General features: G+C 32.4%; 2 protein-coding genes across 5 annotated transcripts in view; one reads left to right on the top strand and one right to left on the bottom strand.

The window, feature by feature from the left end:
• Window positions 1-2549: 2549 nt before the first annotated feature.
• Window positions 2550-21556, bottom strand: part of LOC125777012 (uncharacterized) — a 160156-nt gene continuing 141149 nt past the window's right edge. Inside the window, exon 2 of the mRNA XM_049450761.1 lies at window positions 2550-3842. Coding sequence (XP_049306718.1) covers window positions 2887-3747 — 861 coding nt within the window. The 5' untranslated portion in view covers window positions 3748-3842 and the 3' untranslated portion in view covers window positions 2550-2886. The remainder of the gene's footprint in view (window positions 3843-21556) is intronic.
• The window catches only part of LOC105225451 (retrovirus-related Pol polyprotein from transposon 297), a 332389-nt gene continuing 324129 nt past the window's right edge, over window positions 13297-21556 (top strand). For 2 of the 4 annotated variants that reach the window (XM_049450363.1, XM_049450341.1), the window contains exon 1: window positions 17892-18447. The gene's annotated coding sequence lies outside the window, so the exon portion shown is untranslated. Of the gene's footprint in view, window positions 13317-13345; window positions 18448-21556 lie in introns of those variants that run through there. The other 2 variants (XM_049450368.1, XM_049450338.1) reach the window with 2 other exon arrangements.

The raw sequence follows: 21556 nt of genomic DNA, 5'->3' as shown, positions 1-21556 counted from the left end.
TCTCCTCTATCCGACCATATCCTTTTTATTCCCGAAATCCCGGGACGGTATACTAAAGCCGACCCAAAACCTTAAACACTGAAACCCTCGAACGTATTGAAGCTTTCTATCTATCAGATGACATCAGCCGCGTAATGCCTGGTATGAAGGATTATGTTTCGGTAATTGAGAATGGGAAGAAAATCCAGAAACAAAAACGATTATTATTATATAATATTCATGAAATACACAAAAAATTTACTGACGCTTATCCAGACAAAAAAATTGGACTATCAAAATTTCAACAACTCCGACCTCGAGAATGTATATCTGCCGGCAAAAGTGGAACTCATAATGTGTGTGTGTGTAAAATCCATCAAAATGTTAAATTTCAATTAACTGGATTTAAAAATGAATTAAAAAAGGGGATAATTTTTCCAGAAAGCTCACATGGCTTAATTAAATGCTCTGTTTGCCAAGAGTCTGCATCATTGTGTTACTTTTCTGAGTGTACTAAGTGTCCAGGAGCTGAGAATATTATAAATAAATTGCAACTATTGCTCAACGACCATGAAGTAAATGAAATTACATACAGCTAATGGAAAAGTACTGATAGGTAAAAAAAATTTCGGTCAAATGTTCTTCTTTTCTTTCTAAATTCATTCAAAAAATTCAATAAAATTAATTTTAAATTTTTTAGAACTGAAATCATTGAAGAAACGAAGACAAAAGTAGATTTTTTTTAATGATTTAAGACAAAAATGGTCTGAATTATTAAGTCATGATTTTCTTGCACGATCTCAAGCGTCATATTTTACTGACAAGAAGGAAGATGGAAAATTTATCGTTTGCCTTGATTTTTCTGAAAATTATACATTTTCTGTTCAAAATGCCATCCAATCTCATCATTGGAATAACAGTCAGGCTACAATTCATCCTTACTTTGTGTATTACAGAGAAAATGGAGAAATGAAACATATAAACTACGTCGTTATTTCGGAAAAAGTTAGTCACGACGCGAGCTCTGTTCACCTTTTTAATTTTAAACTTATTGAATTTCTAAAAAATAAGTTTGGAGCAGATAAGATAAAAAAAAATTGCCTACTTTTTGGACGGAGCTGCTTCTCAGTACAAAAATAAATATAATTTCGTGAATTTAATAAATCATAAAAAGGACTTTAATGTGAATGAGGAATGGAATTTTTTTGCGACTTCTCACGGGAAAGGGGCATGTGATGGTTTGGCAGGAAGTTTTAAAAGGCAAGCTTTTCGTGCAAGTCTTCAACGGGAAAGCGATAATCATATAACCAATGCAACTTCATTATTTGAATGGGGTAAGAATGCATTTAAAAAAATTAACTTTGGTTTTTGCTCCCAAGAAGATCACGACTTCCATGAGAAGAAGTTCAAATCTCGTCATGACCAATGTGTAATTATAAAAAATACACGCCAATATCACCATTACAGAGCTGCTAATAATACATCACACGAGTGCAAAGTTTTCTCCAAAGCCCTTAAAATCGTTACCAATAAAGTTAAAAAAAAGAAATAAAGCAATAAGTATGAGCTATAAAATTAATTTAAAAATTATTTAACTTTGTTTTTTATTTATAAAAAAAATATATGATTTATTATCTCTGTCATTTGTTTAAATAAAATTAGCCATAAAATAACGATATTTTTAATTAAAACATTAACTATTATTCCTTACTTATAATTACGGAGTAAATCTAAAGGTAAGTCAATGATACGCGGCAGAGCGCTATACCGGCAGCGCTGACCGCCCGTCTTAAAAATTTTTGTTTTGCTTTATCTAATTACGATCAGTCAAATTTTTTCACGGATTTCGTTACTTGAATATTTATTGCAAAATACTGAAAAAAAAATTTATTTTTTGAGGGAGAAGTCATTAAAATGTTCATTAGTTAACTTAAAAGTTAATAAACAATATGAAAAAATAAAAATAATTAAAATTCATGCATATTTTTTGATTATATTAAAAAAATTTAAAAATTTTCAATTAAAAAAAATTGTTGTTAAAATTAAAATTTAAAAAAACTGGGCGGGGGATTATTTGTTCATGGTGACTACTTTATGAAAAAATACTCACATTCAAATTCGATGATCAAGTGGAAAATGAGCGGTCCACTTGACGTGTTTTTACTCAACATACATACAAGTATATGTACAAAGTGATAAATCAAACACAAGCCTTAAAGCATTACAACATAAAATAATACGGATACAACACAAGGATCCACACAAAACTCATCAACAATACTCTACAGCGAAGGAATTAACCCAACTCACGAAACGGATTAAAATATTTGAAATTACAAGAATATGTAAAAACTGAATTGTAACAATATCTAATACGTAATTAAGAATGATTAACCTATATTGGTAACACACATACACATGCCCATACGTCTATATATATACATATATATATATATATACGCAATTATATATGAAATAAGAAATGTATAACGTTTAAACTAAAACGAAAAAATTTTCATTAAACGCAATCGGCCGCTTACGTCGACACACCCCGACAGGGTATGTGCGGATGTAAAGGGTGATTTTTTAAGAGCTTGATAACTTTTAAAAAAAAAAAAAACGCATAAAATTTGCAAAATCTCATCGGTTCTTTATTTGAAACGTTAGATTGGTTCATGACATTTACTTTTTGAAGATAATTTCATTTAAATGTTGACCGCGGCTGCGTCTTAGGTGGTCCATTCGGAAAGTCCAATTTTGGGCAACTTTTTCGAGCATTTCGGCCGGAATAGCCCGAATTTCTTCGGAAATGTTGTCTTCCAAAGCTGGAATAGTTGCTGGCTTATTTCTGTAGACTTTAGACTTGACGTAGCCCCACAAAAAATAGTCTAAAGGCGTTAAATCGCATCATCTTGGTGGCCAACTTACGGGTCCATTTCTTGAGATGAATTGTTGTCCGAAGTTTTCCCTCAAAATGGCCATAGAATCGCGAGCTGTGTGGCATGTAGCGCCATCTTGTTGAAACCACATGTCAACCAAGTTCAGTTCTTCCATTTTTGGCAACAAAAAGTTTGTTAGCATCGAACGATAGCGATCGCCATTCACCGTAACGTTGCGTCCAACAGCATCTTTGAAAAAATACGGTCCAATGATTCCACCAGCGTACAAACCACACCAAACAGTGCATTTTTCGGGATGCATGGGCAGTTCTTGAACGGCTTCTGGTTGCTCTTCACCCCAAATGCGGCAATTTTGCTTATTTACGTAGCCATTCAACCAGAAATGAGCCTCATCGCTGAACAAAATTTGTCGATAAAAAAGCGGATTTTCTGCCAACTTTTTTAGGGCCCATTCACTGAAAATTCGACGTTGTGGCAGATCGTTCGGCTTCAGTTCTTGCACGAGCTGTATTTTATACGGTTTTACACCAAGATCTTTGCGTAAAATCTTCCATGTGGTCGAATAACACAAACCCAATTGCTGCGAACGGCGACGAATCGACATTTCACGGTCTTCAGCCACACTCTCAGAAACAGACGCAATATTCTCTTCTGTACGCACTGTACGCATTCGTGTGGTTGGTTTAATGTCCAATAAAGTAAACTGAGTGCGAAACTTGGTCACAATCGCATTAATTGTTTGCTCACTTGGTCGATTATGTAGACCATAAATCGGACGTAAAGCGCGAAACACATTTCGAACCGAACACTGATTTTGGTAATAAAATTCAATGATTTGCAAGCGTTGCTCGTTAGTAAGTCTATTCATGATGAAATGTCAAAGCATACTGAGCATCTTTCTCTTTGACACCATGTCTGAAATCCCACGTGATCTGTCAAATACTAATGCATGAAAATCCTAACCTCAAAAAAATCACCCGTTACTTTCACATGATTAAAGAATTTCATTGATATCCCAAACCGTTTTTGTTTTATTTCAAAAAACTAGGATTCTTATTGAAAACTCCGCTAATAGACCAAACAAGAAATATGTATATGGAGACATTGTCATTATTTCAAATGTGCACTTATGTGACGATACAAGTATATGTACGCTGTTAAAAATACATGGAATCACCACATTCCAAATTTTGAAAAATTGCGGAAATTTAAGATGTATAATATTAACGGTCTTCAATAACTTTGACAATCAATTCTTTGGTAAAATTAGTAAATTCAAGGTAGGACTCAGAGAATGACAAAATATTATAGTAAGTTAATGCTCGTATTATAGAAATATTGTTTTGAAACAAGTAAAAAATACTGAGTGGACTCTATGTTAAGAATACTCAGGGAAACGTTCCAATGTGCTCCTGTTATAATAATGCAATCTTGTATTGCAAATTATTTACCTTGACAACTTTGTTCAGTGTTTGTAAAATATGTAAAAATTCGAATATTTATTTTACTTAATTAAATAATTGGTTAACACGATTATAAACTTTTGCAAATAAATACATACAGCTAAAAGGTTCATAATTGGAAAAAATGTATATGATAAGTGCTTGTTATGATAAAATTGTCCTTCACTAACATCACTACCGACTCTGATTATAAAATTCCTTAAAATTTGCGTGATTTAGCTCATGATGCATTATTGGAAAGCGTAATCGTTATTTGAAAATTTTTAGAATCCAATCGGACTGCTTTACATAAGCTGTTATATAGTATGTTAACCTTTGTACTACTTTTAAATTTTTGCGGAAATAACAGTCGGGTTACAGTTTCGCTCTGCTCAGATGTCACCAGTCGCTTCAATGCACAAAAATATACTTATGGACTTAGCATATTTGGAAGTAAAAGATCCCAAAAAAACACTAATTCATTGCATTGTGATGTGAAAATACTTATATACTCCGAAATGCGGAAATGGGCTTATGCTATCAGCGATGTTTCCCGAAAGAAAAACCGGCAAATATAATAAATTTATAAATAATTATTTTTATAATTAGAGACACCCATATATTTTAAGGTTTTGACTATTCATTATTAATTTTTAGAATTCTTTAATTAGAATGCAGTTAATTCCTTTACAAAAAGCATATAAGCGGAAGTTTGGAACTTTTTACAAAAAATATGTTTTTGTAGAAAGTTTTAAGCTTGATAGAGTTTTCGGTAAGGAAAAATTATAATAGTATAATAGAAAAAAATACTTTACATAATATAATAGAAAAATGTTCAATTACATAGGGGTCTAAAATGTAATAATCACTATATTTCGTCAAAACGACATCACGAATTGTTTCTCACACAATTATTTTAATATTTAGGAAACATTTCAAAAAATAATAGAGGCAAGTTATTTTCACGCCACACCAAATAAAGCTTATTTCACATTAAAACCTATTTTATAAGAGTTAGAGCCATTTCAACACTTTCTCTTCTTTGTACTTTCACAAATTTATAAAATCATATACTTAACCAACTTGGAAAATATTGAGATGATAATTGCGAAAGAAAGTGTCATCACAACTGACTCGACAAAATTAACATTTCTTATAATTCAAATTCTCGCAGCAGAGCAGCTATTCGAATAATCGCAGTAGAACAATTATTATGTACCGGAAACTCAAATAATTTCAACCTCTGACAATTATGGTATAATTTTTCTTTTATTCATATTATATTGAAACAGACTTTGAAAGCTGATACCCAGGCAAAAGGAACTTTTTATTCTTAAAATAAAATCTTTCCGCAAAAAAATATTAGATATCTTTGAAAAAGAAATAAAAAATCGTCCTTCAGGATACAATAAATAAATTTGAATGATTTTAATTAAATATGGGTATTCCGTTTATAGGTACTAAATTTTACATTACAATAATTCTTTTTGATGCTTTAGAGGTTGCAAAGCCTAGACCGATAAACGTATAATAGCCGATGCTCAAAATGACTATCATTCTCGTTGCAACACCAAATGATATTCAGCCTAAAGTTATGTACACAAGGTCCTTTCCAAAGTAAACAGGACTTAAAAAAAAACAGAACAAATGGTTTTTTCGGCAAAATCAATTTATGTTATTCAAAATAGTCTCCTTCTGCTTCAATGCAACGTTTTGCACAGTCAAAAAGCATGTCGGACGAGTGGCCGGTATGACCGCCAATATGCCGGCTCAAGCCTTTTGAATGGCCTCTACATCTGTATAATGTCGCACGGTGCCATATCAGGTGAAAACGGGGAGTAGTTAATGATTAAAATGTGATTTTTAGTCAAATAATCGTCCTTCGAATGTTGGGTTCTGAGCAATTTTTGGTCGTCAATCAATTTGTGCGGAACAAACCGTGCACACACCTTTCGTAAGCCCAAATATTCGGTCAAAATGCGATAAATCCATGTTTTGGAGATGTTCAATTCCATTTCCATGAATTTCATGTTGACCGTCATTTATGTCCGATACAAATTCTGTTCCTCACGACCACTTTGAAAACGTTGAAACCACTCGTGCACTCTACTACGGAATAGACAATCATCAATTTTACCAATTTTAAAACAAAATTTAATGTTGGCTCTTTGTTTGAAGCTCATTTTCATCCAGAGCATCGGAATCTAAACAATTTATATATACTATAATGAGTCTAATACGTTCTGAAATTTTTATTGAGATAATTCAAATATTGGCCGATATATCCAGAACTACTACTGCAGGAAAAGTATTCTGCCTGAATTTCTATTGCATATCTCACACATTGATAGATATCTTCGACCAAAAGTCAACTATAGGTAGTGGGGTCCACATATTCGGTACTTAGGGTCTTGAACATTTTTGGTTGGATTTGAACAATTTTTTTGTCATAAAGTGACATACACTAAAGACATTATTCGTGAAATGAAAAATGACCAGCGTTTTCATTCATTTTCACACTATCGGTAGGAGTTCTTGTAATATTTGTGCTGGGCGAATTTGGTTGTTGTAGCTTTAGTAGTTTAGGAGGGCGGGACCACTCCCACATATTGAAAATTTTGTATCCACAGGTGCCCCTGGCTACTGATACTCGCAGTTGTCGGAATCAGAACTGAAACCGATCAAAAGTGTAATGAATTTAGATAATATTGTTTTGATATTCGAAACAGAATTTGTATCGGTTTTGAGTGTCAAGGCAACCAATTTTATCGGTTTTGCTATCAGAAACAAAGCAAGAAGATAGTCGCTTACAGATTTGAAATGTAAGTTAAGAAATCCAGTTATTTTATTATTTCGAATTAATCTATCTTTATTTCTATAAGGGAAAACATAATTATGAAACACGAAATGTCTTAATTATTGAGTTGTTGGAAAAAAAATCGCATATTTAAAGATATTAGATTTACAAAACGTAATAAACGCAATTTAACACCCAAATGCGTCTTTATTTCTTTATTTATTTATTTTTTTAAAAGGGAAGTTTTGCCAATGAAGTAATAATTTATAATAAATATGTGTTATATATTGATATTCTATTGTTATTTAACTTATATTTTATTTATTTATATTATTATTAGGACACATTGAATGCATTGCATATTTTGGTAAAGCAGGGTTGTAATGCGTAAATGCTTTGTATGTGCAAACGACTTATAAATTAACTTCGGTTAATGCGAAAGACCTCTTAAAAAACCATATCTAGTTTGTCGGCAATCGTGTTCCCAAAATACTGCTTGTATTCCTGGAATTAATGATATTTAATTTAAGACTTTTGCATCAGTATACTCAAAGTTTTATTCACACGATGTGCTATTTTGTTTTGCAAGAGCAAGGTGCTCGGTAATAATAGTCTCTATCAATTTTCTTGAAGAATCATCCTTACTCAATGTCACACAATCTCACTTCGCAAACGAAGTTTTTTGCTGCCTCTGCTTCTTATAATTTGTTGAGGTATACTCGCCGTGTCCAGGGGTCATTATAATAAATTTGTAAACAGTGGGACTCTCTAATCGAATCGTAATTTATTTAGCTTTATATCATAATTTTACTTGTAGTTACAATTTGTACTTATACATACATACATATATTGTCTTTCGCGTTGTAATGACGTTATCCGGGGAAAGTGCTCTGGCAGAGTAACGGTTCAGTGTGGCCCGCTAGTGCAATGCCGTTTTCGCTCTGCTGCGCTTTTGAGTGTTAGGCGACGTTATGCTCAGTATTACGACGACAACTCTCGACTACATCTACTCACGCTCGTGTAGGCTTCGAAGACGGTGTTGTTTTTTTTATGGCGAGATGTAAAAAAAAGACACTGTTGCCCTTACCACAGTAGGGACTTTAAATTACTAAAAGAAACATCTTAGGAAACGACACATAGCTTTGATATGAATTACCCTGCGGAACTACTATTAAGTACGGATTAGGTAAAAGTCGACGTCGCTATACTTTCTATTAACCCAGGTTTCAAAATTTGTAATCAACCTGTGAGTCCATCGTCCTTTGGGCGCTGAATCCAACAGAGATTGCCATTACCTTAGACTCTGCTCTCTTTCTTCCTCGCCCAAGTGTTTGAAATATGGCTGTGACATAATTTTATACCCATCAATATTCACTGCTCCTGTTTTTTACCTTGCCAGTTGAAGCTTCGCTGTCGTCAACCATCCTTTAATTGTTAGAGCAACAGTGCTGCATAGGTACTCAATTTGGTGCAGTTATTTTGCCACTATTGTTACCGCAATATCATTAGCATACCTTATTATTACCACTTCCTTCGGTGTTGGTAGACGAAGGATTCCGTCATAGAGTATGTTCCATAGAGAGTATGTTCCATCCGTGTCATTAGCACCTGATTAGAGGTAGCTATATATATATATGCTGGCGTTTTTAGAGCTTCTAAAGCTTACATTATATGAGCCCAACTAGCTGAAATTAATGATTTTCTAAGGTTATAACGGCACAATACTTATGGAGCCGTACATCCACCTGGTGCCCTCAATGGCTTTGTCTCCTATTTCGGTAATTTTTTCAACTGCGTCAATGGTCGATCGTCTTCTACGAAAACCGTATTGTCTGTCAGATAAGCCCTCTATTTCTCCTAGATGCTTTTCTAGTCGATCACATATTATCCGTTCGAGGATTTTACCAATTGTATCGATCATACGGGCCTGTACGAACTTGGGTCTCCTGAAGGCTTGTTTGGTTTTTTTGTAGAAAGTTTTAAGCTTGATATAGTTTTCGGTAAGGAAAAAATAGAATATAGTAGAAAAAAGATACTTTATATAAAATAAAAGAAAAACTTTCAATTATATAGGGGTTTAAAAATGTAATAATCACTATATTTCGTCAAAACAACATCACGAATTGTTTCTCACACAAATATTTTAATATTTAGGAAACATGTCAAAAAATAAAAGGGGAAAATTATTTTCACGCCGGACCAAATAAAACTTATTTTCTCAACACTTCTCTTCTATGTACTTTCACAAATTTACAAAATCATGTACTTAACCAACTTGGAAAATATTGAGATGATAATTGCGAAAGAAAGTGTTGGCTACATCACAACTGACTCGACAAAATTAACATTTCATATAATTCAAATTCTCGCAGCAGAGCAGCTATTCGAATAGTCGCAGTAGAACAACTATTCGAATACTATTAAGCAGTTAATGTTAATTTTCATACGAACGTTTATGTACCGAAAATTCAAATAATTTCAACCTCTGTCAATTATGGTATAATTTTTCTTTTATTCATATTATATTAAAATAGACTTTGAAAACTTATACCCAGGCAAAAGGAACCTTTTATTCTTAAAATATAATATTTCTGCAAAAAATATTAGATACATATCTTTGAAAAAGAAATAAAATATCGTCCTTCATGACAATTATACATAAAACAATGATACAATAAAAAAACTTGAAATGAAAAGGATTTAGTTGTAGAGGTATTAAATAAATTTTATATTACTACAATTCCTTTTGATGCTTTGGAGATAGCAAAGTCTAAATCTATAATAGCCGATTCTCGAAATGGCTTTTTCATTCTCGTTGCAACACCAAATGATATTCACCCTAAAGCTATGGAAATAATTAATCACTTTGCTGATGGAAAAGAAAAATGTCAACATAGAGTTATCGTCGTTGGAACCAATATTGCACTTATTTTCGAATTTTATATTATTTCTTTGACATTAAATGGAAGTGCTACTCCTATATGAAGGGCGTTGATATTATTATAAAATTATGGAAAGCAATTTCTTTAAACTAAAATCTTTCATTATTGGTGTAACATATTATATTTACTTTACTTATATCCCTGTCTACTTTTTATGAACAATGAAAGTACTCCTTTGCTTCATTTGTACTAAAGGTTATCGAGCACCTAATGACCTGATAAAACATTTAAAATCATATCATGGCGTCAAAAATTTATGAATTTGTTAGGAGGAAAAATGTAAAGAAATCTTTAGTAATACATGTATATAGATCTCAGCATAATCTAACAAAAAGTACTGATTATCGTGCAAACAGAAGTTATTTTTACACAACTCACCAATTTTGGCGAATTCGACAGAAATCTCTTCGTCAGATAATCAAATAATGCCACCATTTTCTTCATCTTTTAACGAATCTTAAATTTCATTACTTCTTTAATTGCATTTAATTTTTTCTCGAAAGGACGTACTTGATATACAAAGTTCTGCTACACAATTTTTTATGTATAACAATAATCCTTTTTAAGAATTATTAAAATCAGAAATATCAACAATAGACATAAGTTTTCAAATAAATTTTCTTTTAAAATTAAAGGTGCGTAAAAAAAAGAATTTCAAAATTTCATTTTTCAAAAGATAATTATTACTCTTGCCAACAGGTACTACTTCGGACTGAGTAGGCAATTGAAAAGTAAAGTCCTCTCTCGACGAACAAAAGCCAAACCCTATTAGTCGCTCATTCCCGTCCTGCTATATGTTGCAGAGGCTTGGACGATGACAACAACCGATGAATCGACGTTACGAGTTTTCGAGAGAAAGGTGTTGCGAAAGATTTATGGTCCTTTGCGCATTGGCCACGGCGAATATTGCATTCGATGGAATGATGAGCTGTACGAGATATACGACGACATTGACATAGTTCAGCGAATTAAAAGACAACGGCTACGCTGGCTAGGTCATGTTGTACGGATGGATGAAAACACTCCAGGTCTGAAAGTATTCGACGCAGTACCCGTCGCGGGAAGCAGAGGAAGAGGAAGGCCTCCACACCGTTGGAAGGACCAAGTGGAGAAAGACCTGGCTTCACTTGGAATATCCAATTGGCGCCACATAGAGAAGAGAAAAATCGACTGGCGCGCTGTTGTTGACTCGGCTATAATCGCGTAAGCGGTGTCTACGCTAGTAAAAATGAAGAAGAATTATTCTAATTTCATTAACGGAGGTTCTTGGCGAAGATCAAAACATACAGAGAACTGTGTAACAAAACCATATTTTCTGTACCTCGATGACCTTAGAATAAATGATCCTTCGGAATCAAAATCTCACATTTTAAATAAGTAAACTAGCAAATATATTTTTTGCAGAGTTTGTTAAAACCAGTTACCTCAAATTTTAGGTGAATATGCAGAATAGATAAACAACAGTTTTTACGGGTTAAAAATAATTGCTATGTTTTGCTTTAGAATTCAATACATTACAAAGTATGTTCCAAACTAAACAGGACTTCAAAAAAAAAAAAAACAGAACGAATAGTTTTTTTCGGCAAAATCAATTTATTTTATTCAAACTAGTATCCTTTTGCTACAATACAGCTTTTTGCACGGTCCAAAAGTATGTCGAATGACTGTTTTAGCTCGTTGGCCAGTATGGCCGCCAGTATGCCGGTGCAAGTCCTTTGAATGGCCTCTACGTCTGTATAACGCTTTCCTTTCATGGGCAAATGCATTTTTCCGATAAGAAAGAAGTTGCACGGTGCCATATCAGGTGAGTACGTGGAGTGGTTAATGGTTAAAATGTGATTTTTGGTCAAATAAACGTCATTCGAATGTTGGATTCTGAGCAATTTTTGGTCGTCAGTCAATTTGTTCGATCAAAATTCGATAAATCGATGTTTTGGAGATCTTCAATTCCATTCCCATGAATTTTAATGATGATTTCGGTTAATTTTTGATGAATTCAGGCACAGTTTTGATGGAATTTCCGGTGATCACGGATTTTGATTGGCCTACATGTTGATCGTCATTTATATCCTACGACCACTTTGAAAATGTTGAAACCACTCGTGTACTCTACTACGGAATAGACAATCATCAATTTTAAAACAAAATTTAATGTTGGTTCTTTGTTCGAAGCTCATTTTCGCACCGATAACACAAACATACTTACACTTAAAACGCAATAACTTCACTTCCAATGAATGAAATGTCATGAAATTCTCACTGGACAATCGATAAAGATAGCAAATTCTAACGTACCAGTTGACATATAGATGGCGCCACCAGGGGGCGCTAGATTCAAAAAGTCCTGTTTACTTTGGAAAACACCTTGTATCTTGCTTTTTCTAACAAACCTTATGTCGAATAAGTCGGTCATTGTATGAGTTTAATGTAAATATTATAGTATACGTATATATAAAATTGCTTACATTTCGATCCTCTGGTTAGCGTTTTACATCTTAAGGTACTTCCCTGTCTTTGATTTCTGAGGGTTGGAAGAGTATAAAAGGTTCGGTTGCAACTGAATTTAGCCCTTCCTTACTTGTTTTTCCTTTAGATTTAAAAATAAACTAGAGCAAATCTTACAAAATTATTGACAGCGTCATAAAGTTCTGAGACAAATATATCCAAAATCGACCAGTGTAATCAATTATTCAATAATATTACGTTGTCTATCGTTGTTCTTCTCTATACGTCAAAAATTGTCTGTCAAAAATTGTTTGTCCTGTGTTAATCAAAACTTAATTTGTAAACAATATGACCGCTTATTGCATTGCGTATGATAAAATTTTTTTTATAATTTTTTTTTCTATTTAAATATTTTTTAATATTACTAAAGAGCATGAAGCATTTTGTTGTGTTTCTACTCTAATAAAAAACGGTACATCTATATATTTTCAAAAGATATTTTTAACAAACAGAATGTATGTAAGTAGCATGTGGTACGAGTGCTTAAAGGGAACTCCTTCATTTTCTTTTACCACAAAAAATCTGCATCTATGGTTCATTTACTTGAACGTTGGCTGCTTTCATAAATGCAATATGTAAAGCATACATGCAGTCCATGGTAATTCGCCACTGCGTTAATGCGGGAAGTATGAAACTTATAAATGCATAACAGCCCTAATTCATGCGCATGAGCTGTCTAAATTTGTATACTATAAGTGTTACTTTGCAGGCATTGCATTGAAAAATTTAAATCGGAAGGTTCGCCGATGAAGTAAGTAATTTATAATAAAATATGTGTTATATATTGAATTTCAGTTGTTATTTCATTTACATTTTATTTATTTTTAATTATTTATATTATTACTAGGACAATGCTCGGAGCCCTTCATAAACGTAAAAAAATGCATTGCACAATTTCGCAAAGAAAGGTTGTAATGCAAAATGCTTTGTAAGGTTCTACAATTTAAAAATTAACTTCGGTTAATGCGAAAGCAGATCCATTTTGTTGGCAAACATGTTCCCAAAATGCTACTTGTGTTCCTGGAATTAATAATATTTAATTGAAGACTTTTGCATCAATATATGTATATAAACTTTTGTCCAACACGATTTAATCAGTGTCCCAAAGTCGTTGTTTTTTCAACTGCGCTATCTTTTTTGCTGGGTGCTAGGTGCTGGGTAATTAAAGTCTTTATCAATTCTCTTGAAGAATCACCGTTGCGCAAGATATTTAGCTCGCTTCTTAAGGCCAACACTTTCATAATTAAAATTTTATTGCTGGATTTATATAATCTTTAATAATAATTGTAAGCAAATATTTAGTATTCCTAAACTTACCATTCTCGTTGCTCAAGATGTAAACTAAGAATTAAATTTGTGAATTTTCATTGAGAAGGTATCGAAAACAGTAGTAGTAGTGCTGTTATTATGATTATAATCATTTATTAATTTAGAGCTGGCAGCCTTAATTAAGTATTGAAAATTTGAAAGTCAGTTGTTTCAATATACCAAAAAATCATAAAAATGATTAAAATAGTTTAGCCATACATAATATTAAAAGTTTAAAATATAATAATTTTTAATCGAAATAAATGTTGGGCGTTTCAATTTAAATGGAAAATGATATAAAAAACGCTAATTTTGAGTCGCTCTCAAGCTGAAAATATGTAACTTGTAATTTTCTGCACTAATAGTAGATAAAAAGCACAATACCGCTATCATTGGCGACGATTGAAATATTGAATTCAATTCTTCAGGCATATGTAAGAGAGAGAAAAGAAGAATAAGACAAAATCTTTAACGTAACTTTTGACAAATATATGGACATATGCAAATTGTGAAAAAGGAACAAACGAAAGGCACGGTATTATTATTTTAGTTTTCTTCTCCAATTTTTATAGAATGTTATGCAATAATCATAAGAATATCATATATGTAATGAAAAATTTCTTACTTCTTCATTTACATATATGAAAGCTTTGAATTGAATTAATTACAACTTATGAGTAAAACCAAACGGAATTCATTATAATTTTGTTTTATTTTTTACATCAGGTCTACTGTTCATGAATCTTATCAGTTTTATGTGGTATTTTTCACTCTGTGTAGTTTCGTTAATATTCTTATTAGCACAGCAAAGTATTTTCGTAAATTTATATTTATTTGGCAAATATATTTAATAATTTAATTAATAAGACAAAAATTTAAATGCCGCAATTGCGTTCAACAGTTAAAAAAAAAAATATCAAAAACTTTCATAGCATCCCTGGCTTTCGTTAAAAATGCTTATTTATACCATTTATACAAAATTACTACACGCCGTGTAATGATCCGTATGAGACGCGAATAGATATCGTACAAATGTGAAACGAACTGTTGTTACTTTTAAATTGAGTTAACTAATTACTGATTTGATAGTTACTGGGTTGAGTGAGATCACCGCACAGGTTATCATAGGATTTGTTTACTAATTCCACATCATTTGTCACCGTCCACCTTGTCAGTGAGCCTACACTCTGTGAAATGAAAATAACGGATAGTTGTTGAACGAGCTTTTTAATCTGTATATGTCGATCCTAGTGTGATAAAAGAAGAATATGTTCGGTGAATTAATGAAATTCAAATTATAAAATTCGGGTTCAGTGTCAAATATATAATTATGTATCTACAGAATAACGATAAGTTCAATAAAGCATGGAGAGTTAAGTGCGAGTTCCGTTATCAAACAATAATGTAATAATTTATTACATTCTTGTGTTTTAGGTACATATGTATGTACATAGATGAATATGTATGAGCTTAAATGTCAACATATTACTATATGTAATTTACATCAGTATGTATGCGCTATGTAGGCAACGAAGTACCTCCCTCGTCGTACACTTTTTTACACAAGCTCTGTATACTAGAATAAAATAACAGTTGTGTATAGAGCTAAATGCGCTTACGTCCATTTCACATACATACGCTTTTAAATATACCAACAAAGCTTACATTGTCGAACGGCGTGTTTTGAATGAGTACGTTTTATCTGCATTCGCCACCACTGTAGAAAGTTAGAAATACAAAATAGATAGCTGATGCTACTGATCAGTGTTCGGTCGAACAGTTGTTTTGCTCGCAATTCGCGTTTCGTAGCGATTGTGAGCAAATGAACAAACAATCTAATTCACATATTGTAAGTTCTCCACACATACATTAATATAATTTGTGCTTTAAAGTTATCTTCATGCGTTGAGCTGGGATTGTGATTTTGGAAGAAGCACATGGGTAGTTTACAGTTTTCCCTTTAACATAGCAGTGGTGTGTTGATACGAAATCAAGAAATATCAAGTAACGAATTTTCCTCATATCCATGAAATGGTTCACAAAGGAAAATTTTAAACAATTGATGTAATTTCCATCAACACATAGAAATATTATTCGCTGTGTTTAAAATTATAATTATTGCAATATCTTATTAGTTATTTGTTTTGGCCAATATTAAGTATTGTAATATATAATAGTAATTGGAAGGATTTTTAGATTTTATTTGAAACCAAAACAGCGAGGATACGTAAATATAAAAAACTATTTGAATCACATTGCTCGTACAGTAGTTTAGAGTTGGAATTAGCAAGTCTTATAAATTAAACTTTCCTCTGTTGACTGTTATCTAAAATTTTCATAATTTCACAATATGTCGCCGTGAGTACAATAGGTTGTCAACTTAACGTTTGTTTGTAACACCTAAATCAATCATGTGCAAGAGACAACTGATCTTTACTCAGCGATCTTTAATGAAATCACTTGCATTCTATGGAGGTTTTTATGGCTTATGGGGAAGAACGAACTATTTTCACGTCTACAAAATTCCGTTAAGCGAAAAATGATAAAGTACTATAACTAAGACACAAACTAAGCTACAGCACTGAAATTTGGTGGTGAGGATCGCCATACGCAAATGCGTTTGTGATCAAAGTATATCAGATGCCCAACCTCTTACAGCTTAAATTTACACGGGGTTAACTATTTCTCAATACAAAAATATAAATTAATTAAATTTTATATTTTAATCCCGAAGATGGGATTAAAATTTAAATTTTTTTTTAATCCCGTTCTTGGGATATAATATCTCCGCAGCTGTATCGTCCCATTTTTATAAAAATATTTTTTGCTGAAATGTTTGGTTATGGCGTATATAACTAAGTTATATCTTATTCAAAGGTTATTTTAAAAACTACTTAATTTGCAATAACTGTCTAAAAACTGTCGAATTTTCACCGTAGAGATAGTACATATTGGTGGAATAAAAATCCAGAGAAAATCCATGGCGCTTTTTTGTATTGGAATAATCCATGTCTTACACAATGTTAGTGGTTAGTACTGAGTTATCTTTAAAACATTCACAGACACAATTAATTAAATGGAAAATTAAATGAAATCGTAATAAATAACAAAAGAGTTCATAACCTTTAATATAACAACGATTATGTTGAACAACGAATATTATATTCCTCTCAATAGCTGAAAATATTATCACGCTTTGGATCCTTTCTACTTGTGAGAGTATACAACTTTCGGCTCAACAAAAGCTTAGACTTTCCTTATTTTTTATTATTATGGCGAGCCGAAGGTCCTGGCAGCCAGTGCTCCTTTTTTCGTGTAAAATAATAATTGTATTATTTTTTCACATTTATAAATAAAATAAAATAAATTAATTAATTATGGATTATTTTATTAGTATAAATAATAACGAATTACTTAAAATTAATTTCTTATAATCTAAGGCAGCACGAAGTGTTAGCGATTTATTGAAATCTCTAACATCTATATGTTATGTGCTATCTTTCGTATATTATATGTTACATACATACTTATATGTACATATAGTACATACGATGTCTACAAGCTCAACTGCTGACTACTTGCCGGAGTTCTACTTCTAAATAATATATGTACGGTTATTGTTTTGGCTGTTTATAAAAATCTTCACATTGAGTATTGTACTTATATGCCATACACATCTCTGCCAAATGCTTCTTCATGTCAGCCGAAAACAACCTATTTTAAAATTGTTTGATATTAGTCGGAAAGTGGTCTTGCACGTTGATTGTTCATACATACATAGTAAATATACCAACATAACTTTCTTACAACGATTTGTTTTCTATGTATGTATACGTTTTATTTGCATTTGCCACCACTGTAGAAATTTTGAAATGCAAAATAGACAGCAGATGCTACTGATCAGTGTTCTGTACAATAGATATAGTATATTGCTCACAATTCGTGATTCGCAGAGATTGTGCGCAAATGAACTAACAATTTAATTCACATTCCGAAAGTTCTCCACAGATGAATATAATTTGTGCTTTAAAGTTATCTACATGCGTTGAGCTCTGATTCTGATTTTGGAAAAAGCGCATGATTAGTTTCAAGTTTTCCCTTTAACAAAGCAGTCGCGTGACGATACGAAAACAAGAAGTACGAATTCGACTTATGAATTGCAAACGGCTCAAATTATTTAAATTTTATCTCGATATAAAATATCCGTATTTGTCGTTAAAAGTTATAATAAACAATAATTGTGCGCATACATATTTCATTTATTGTTAGTACAAAATAGTTTACCTGAAATGCTTCACATCGGAAAGTTTTAAACAATTGATGTGCTTTACAATAACACAAAAAAAGATTATTCGTTGTGTTTAAAATTACAATAATTATAATACATTTATTAGTTGTTTGTTTCGGCATACGTTATGATTATACTACATCAAAAGGATTTTTCGATATTTCTTCAAATATTGTAAGGATATTCAATGAATTTGCATATGCTCAAATACATGAGACATATAGGTAAAAACATATCAAGAACCTTATACATCTATTCATCTGAATAGTATTTTCTGACGTAGACGGTAAGTTATCAATATATTTTTTTACTTCTAATAAAAATAAGAAACTTTTGCCAAGAATTTATGGATTTTTTAACGTTTCATGGGAAGCAACTTAGAAAAAATTAAGACAGCGAGAATACGTAAATATAAGTTTTATATGAATTGCACGTACAATGTTTAGAGTTGAATACAGTTGGGATTACCATGCCTTATAAATTAAACTTTTTACTGTTGATTATTGCTTAAAAATTTCATAATCTTACAATATGTCGCCTAGAGAACAATAGGTTGTCAACTTAACGTACTATAACTAAGACGCAAACTAAGCAACAAAACTGAGATTTGGTGCAAATGTATCGTAGCCAGGTTCATCTGTGATCAAAGTGTAACAGGCGCCTAACCCCCTTACACATTTAATATATACATTATTACATTGTAATATACATACATATGTATATATGCAATTCACAAGTCTCATAAAGTTGTAAGTTGTAACGATTCGAAAACATAGCATTGAGAATTGTAAATGTGTAAACTCAGTTGTATATGACATCCAACAAAAGTTTTTTTAAACAAGTGTAAAAATTTATAATTTTATAATTTTACGATGCTTTACGACAAGTTGTGAGTACCCCAATAGTGTATATGTGGGGTATTCCATACCAAATCGACCACTTTTGAACCCGACCCCTTTAGATTTTGCTGAAACTTATCCATCCTTTTCTACCCTTTGAAAAACATTTTTGAGAATTTTTTTCAAAATTTTTTGTCCAACTTCAAAAAAATTATGAATTTTTCAAAAAAATGGCTTTTTTATTTTCAAATAGCCCTAACTTTTGTAGAAATTGACTTTTGGGGACCTTTTTTTTAATTTTTGTTCTTGAATGAACTTTTCGAAAAAATACGCGAAACAAATTTAACACGATCAATTATATAAAATAATCGTTTTTTAAATAAAATCGTCATTTTTGGAAGTTCGCCATTTTTTTCCCTCAAAAAAAACTTCAATTAATTTGACAACTATCCCTGCTAACTCAAAGTATTTTTGTGGATTATGGTGATTCGAGTTAGATAAGTCCATCTTTTTGTATATACATATACATATATCTCTGAAAGCACTATCAACCCAATTTTATAAGAACAAGTTATGCTGAAAGTTTTGATAATAGTGTATACAACTGAACCTATGTATATCTTAATCAAAGGATTTTTTTAAAACTGCTTAATGTGCAGTAACAGTCTATAAATAAGCATAGCAAACATGAAATTTAACCGTAGAGATATTACAGAGTGGTGGAAAAGTCTATGCTCCTTTTTTTATACTCTTGCAACTCTTTTGTTTACCTAACGATTATACATATCACCTAAAACTATTCTAGATAGATATATGGTTATATATACATATATATACATAAATGATCAGGATGACGAGAGGAGTTGAAATCCGGTTGACTGCCTGTCTGTCCGTCCGTCTGTCCGTGCAAGCTGTAACTTGAGTAAAAATTGAGATATATGTATCTATGAAACTTGGTATGGGGGCCCCTTAGTACAAAAAGAAAGTTTCAAGTTCGTAGACGGTCACGCCCACAAATCGTCATTAACCGAAAACATACATATAAAGTGCCATAACTAAATACACCAGAGACGTTAAATGTTACCACCGAGATGGTATCAGAGTTTTATGGGAGCTGGGGTAAAAATTAGATTATTGGCGGTGGACCGCCCACTTTTTGGTGAAACCCCATATCTCGGGACCCGTCCAACCGACTTCATCAATATTTAGTACATAACATTTTTCATGAAACAAATAATATAACGGGATAAAACTTTGCACGAATGTCTTTAGTGTGTGCCACTCTATGATCAAAAATTGTTTATATCCAATAAAAACTGTTCAAGCCCCTAGGTACCGAATATTTAGACCCGGTACCTATAGTTGACTTTTGATCGAAAATGTCGGTCAATGTGTGAAATGTATGTATATATATAACGGGTGATTTTTTTGAGGTTAGGATTTTCATGCATTAGTATTTGACAGATCACGTGGGATTTCAGACATGGTGTCAAAGAGAAAGATGCTCAGTATGCTTTGACATTTCATCATGAATAGACTTACTAACGAGCAACGCTTGCAAATCATTGAATTTTATTACCAAAATCAGTGTTCGGTTCGAAATGTGTTTCGCGCGCGTGTTTTGTTCAGCGATGAGGCTCATTTCTGGTTGAATGGCTACGTAAATAAGCAAAATTGCCGCATTTGGGGTGAAGAGCAACCAGAAGCCGTTCAAGAACTGCCCATGCATCCCGAAAAATGCACTGTTTGGTGTGGTTTGTACGCTGGTGGAATCATTGGACCGTATTTTTTCAAAGATGCTGTTGGACGCAACGTTACGGTGAATGGCGATCGCTATCGTTCGATGCTAACAAACTTTTTGTTGCCAAAAATGGAAGAACTGAACTTGGTTGACATGTGGTTTCAACAAGATGGCGCTACATGCCACACAGCTCGCGATTCTATGGCCATTTTGAGGGAAAACTTCGGACAACAATTCATCTCAAGAAATGGACCACCAAGATCATGCGATTTAACGCCTTTAGACTATTTTTTGTGGGGCTACGTCAAGTCTAAAGTCTACAGAAATAAGCCAGCAACTATTCCAGCTTTGGAAGACAACATTTCCGAAGAAATTCGGGCTATTCCGGCCGAAATGCTCGAAAAAGTTGCCCAAAATTGGACTTTCCGAATGGACCACCTAAGACGCAGCCGCGGTCAACATTTAAATGAAATTATCTTCAAAAAGTAAATGTCATGAACCAATCTAACGTTTCAAATAAAGAACCGATGAGATTTTGCAAATTTTATGCGTTTTTTTTTTTAAAAAGTTATCAAGCTCTTAAAAAATCACCCTTTATAACTAATCTATTTTCGAACATGTAAAAGTATACAATTTTCAGTGGCACCTAAACTTAGCCCTTCTGTACTTCTTTGATATTATGAGTTATGTTATTTGTATAAATAATAACGAATTACTTAAAATTAATTTCTGATTTAAGATCGTACAAAGTGTTAGATATTTATTGAAGTCTCTAGCATCTACTTACATACATATATGCTTAGTGCAATCTTTCG

Source organism: Bactrocera dorsalis, chromosome 1 (genome assembly GCF_023373825.1).
Source record: "Bactrocera dorsalis isolate Fly_Bdor chromosome 1, ASM2337382v1, whole genome shotgun sequence".
Taxonomy (NCBI): domain Eukaryota; kingdom Metazoa; phylum Arthropoda; class Insecta; order Diptera; family Tephritidae; genus Bactrocera; species Bactrocera dorsalis.
Note: the sequence above shows the minus strand (reverse complement) of the source record. Positions and strands in the feature narration are given on the sequence as shown.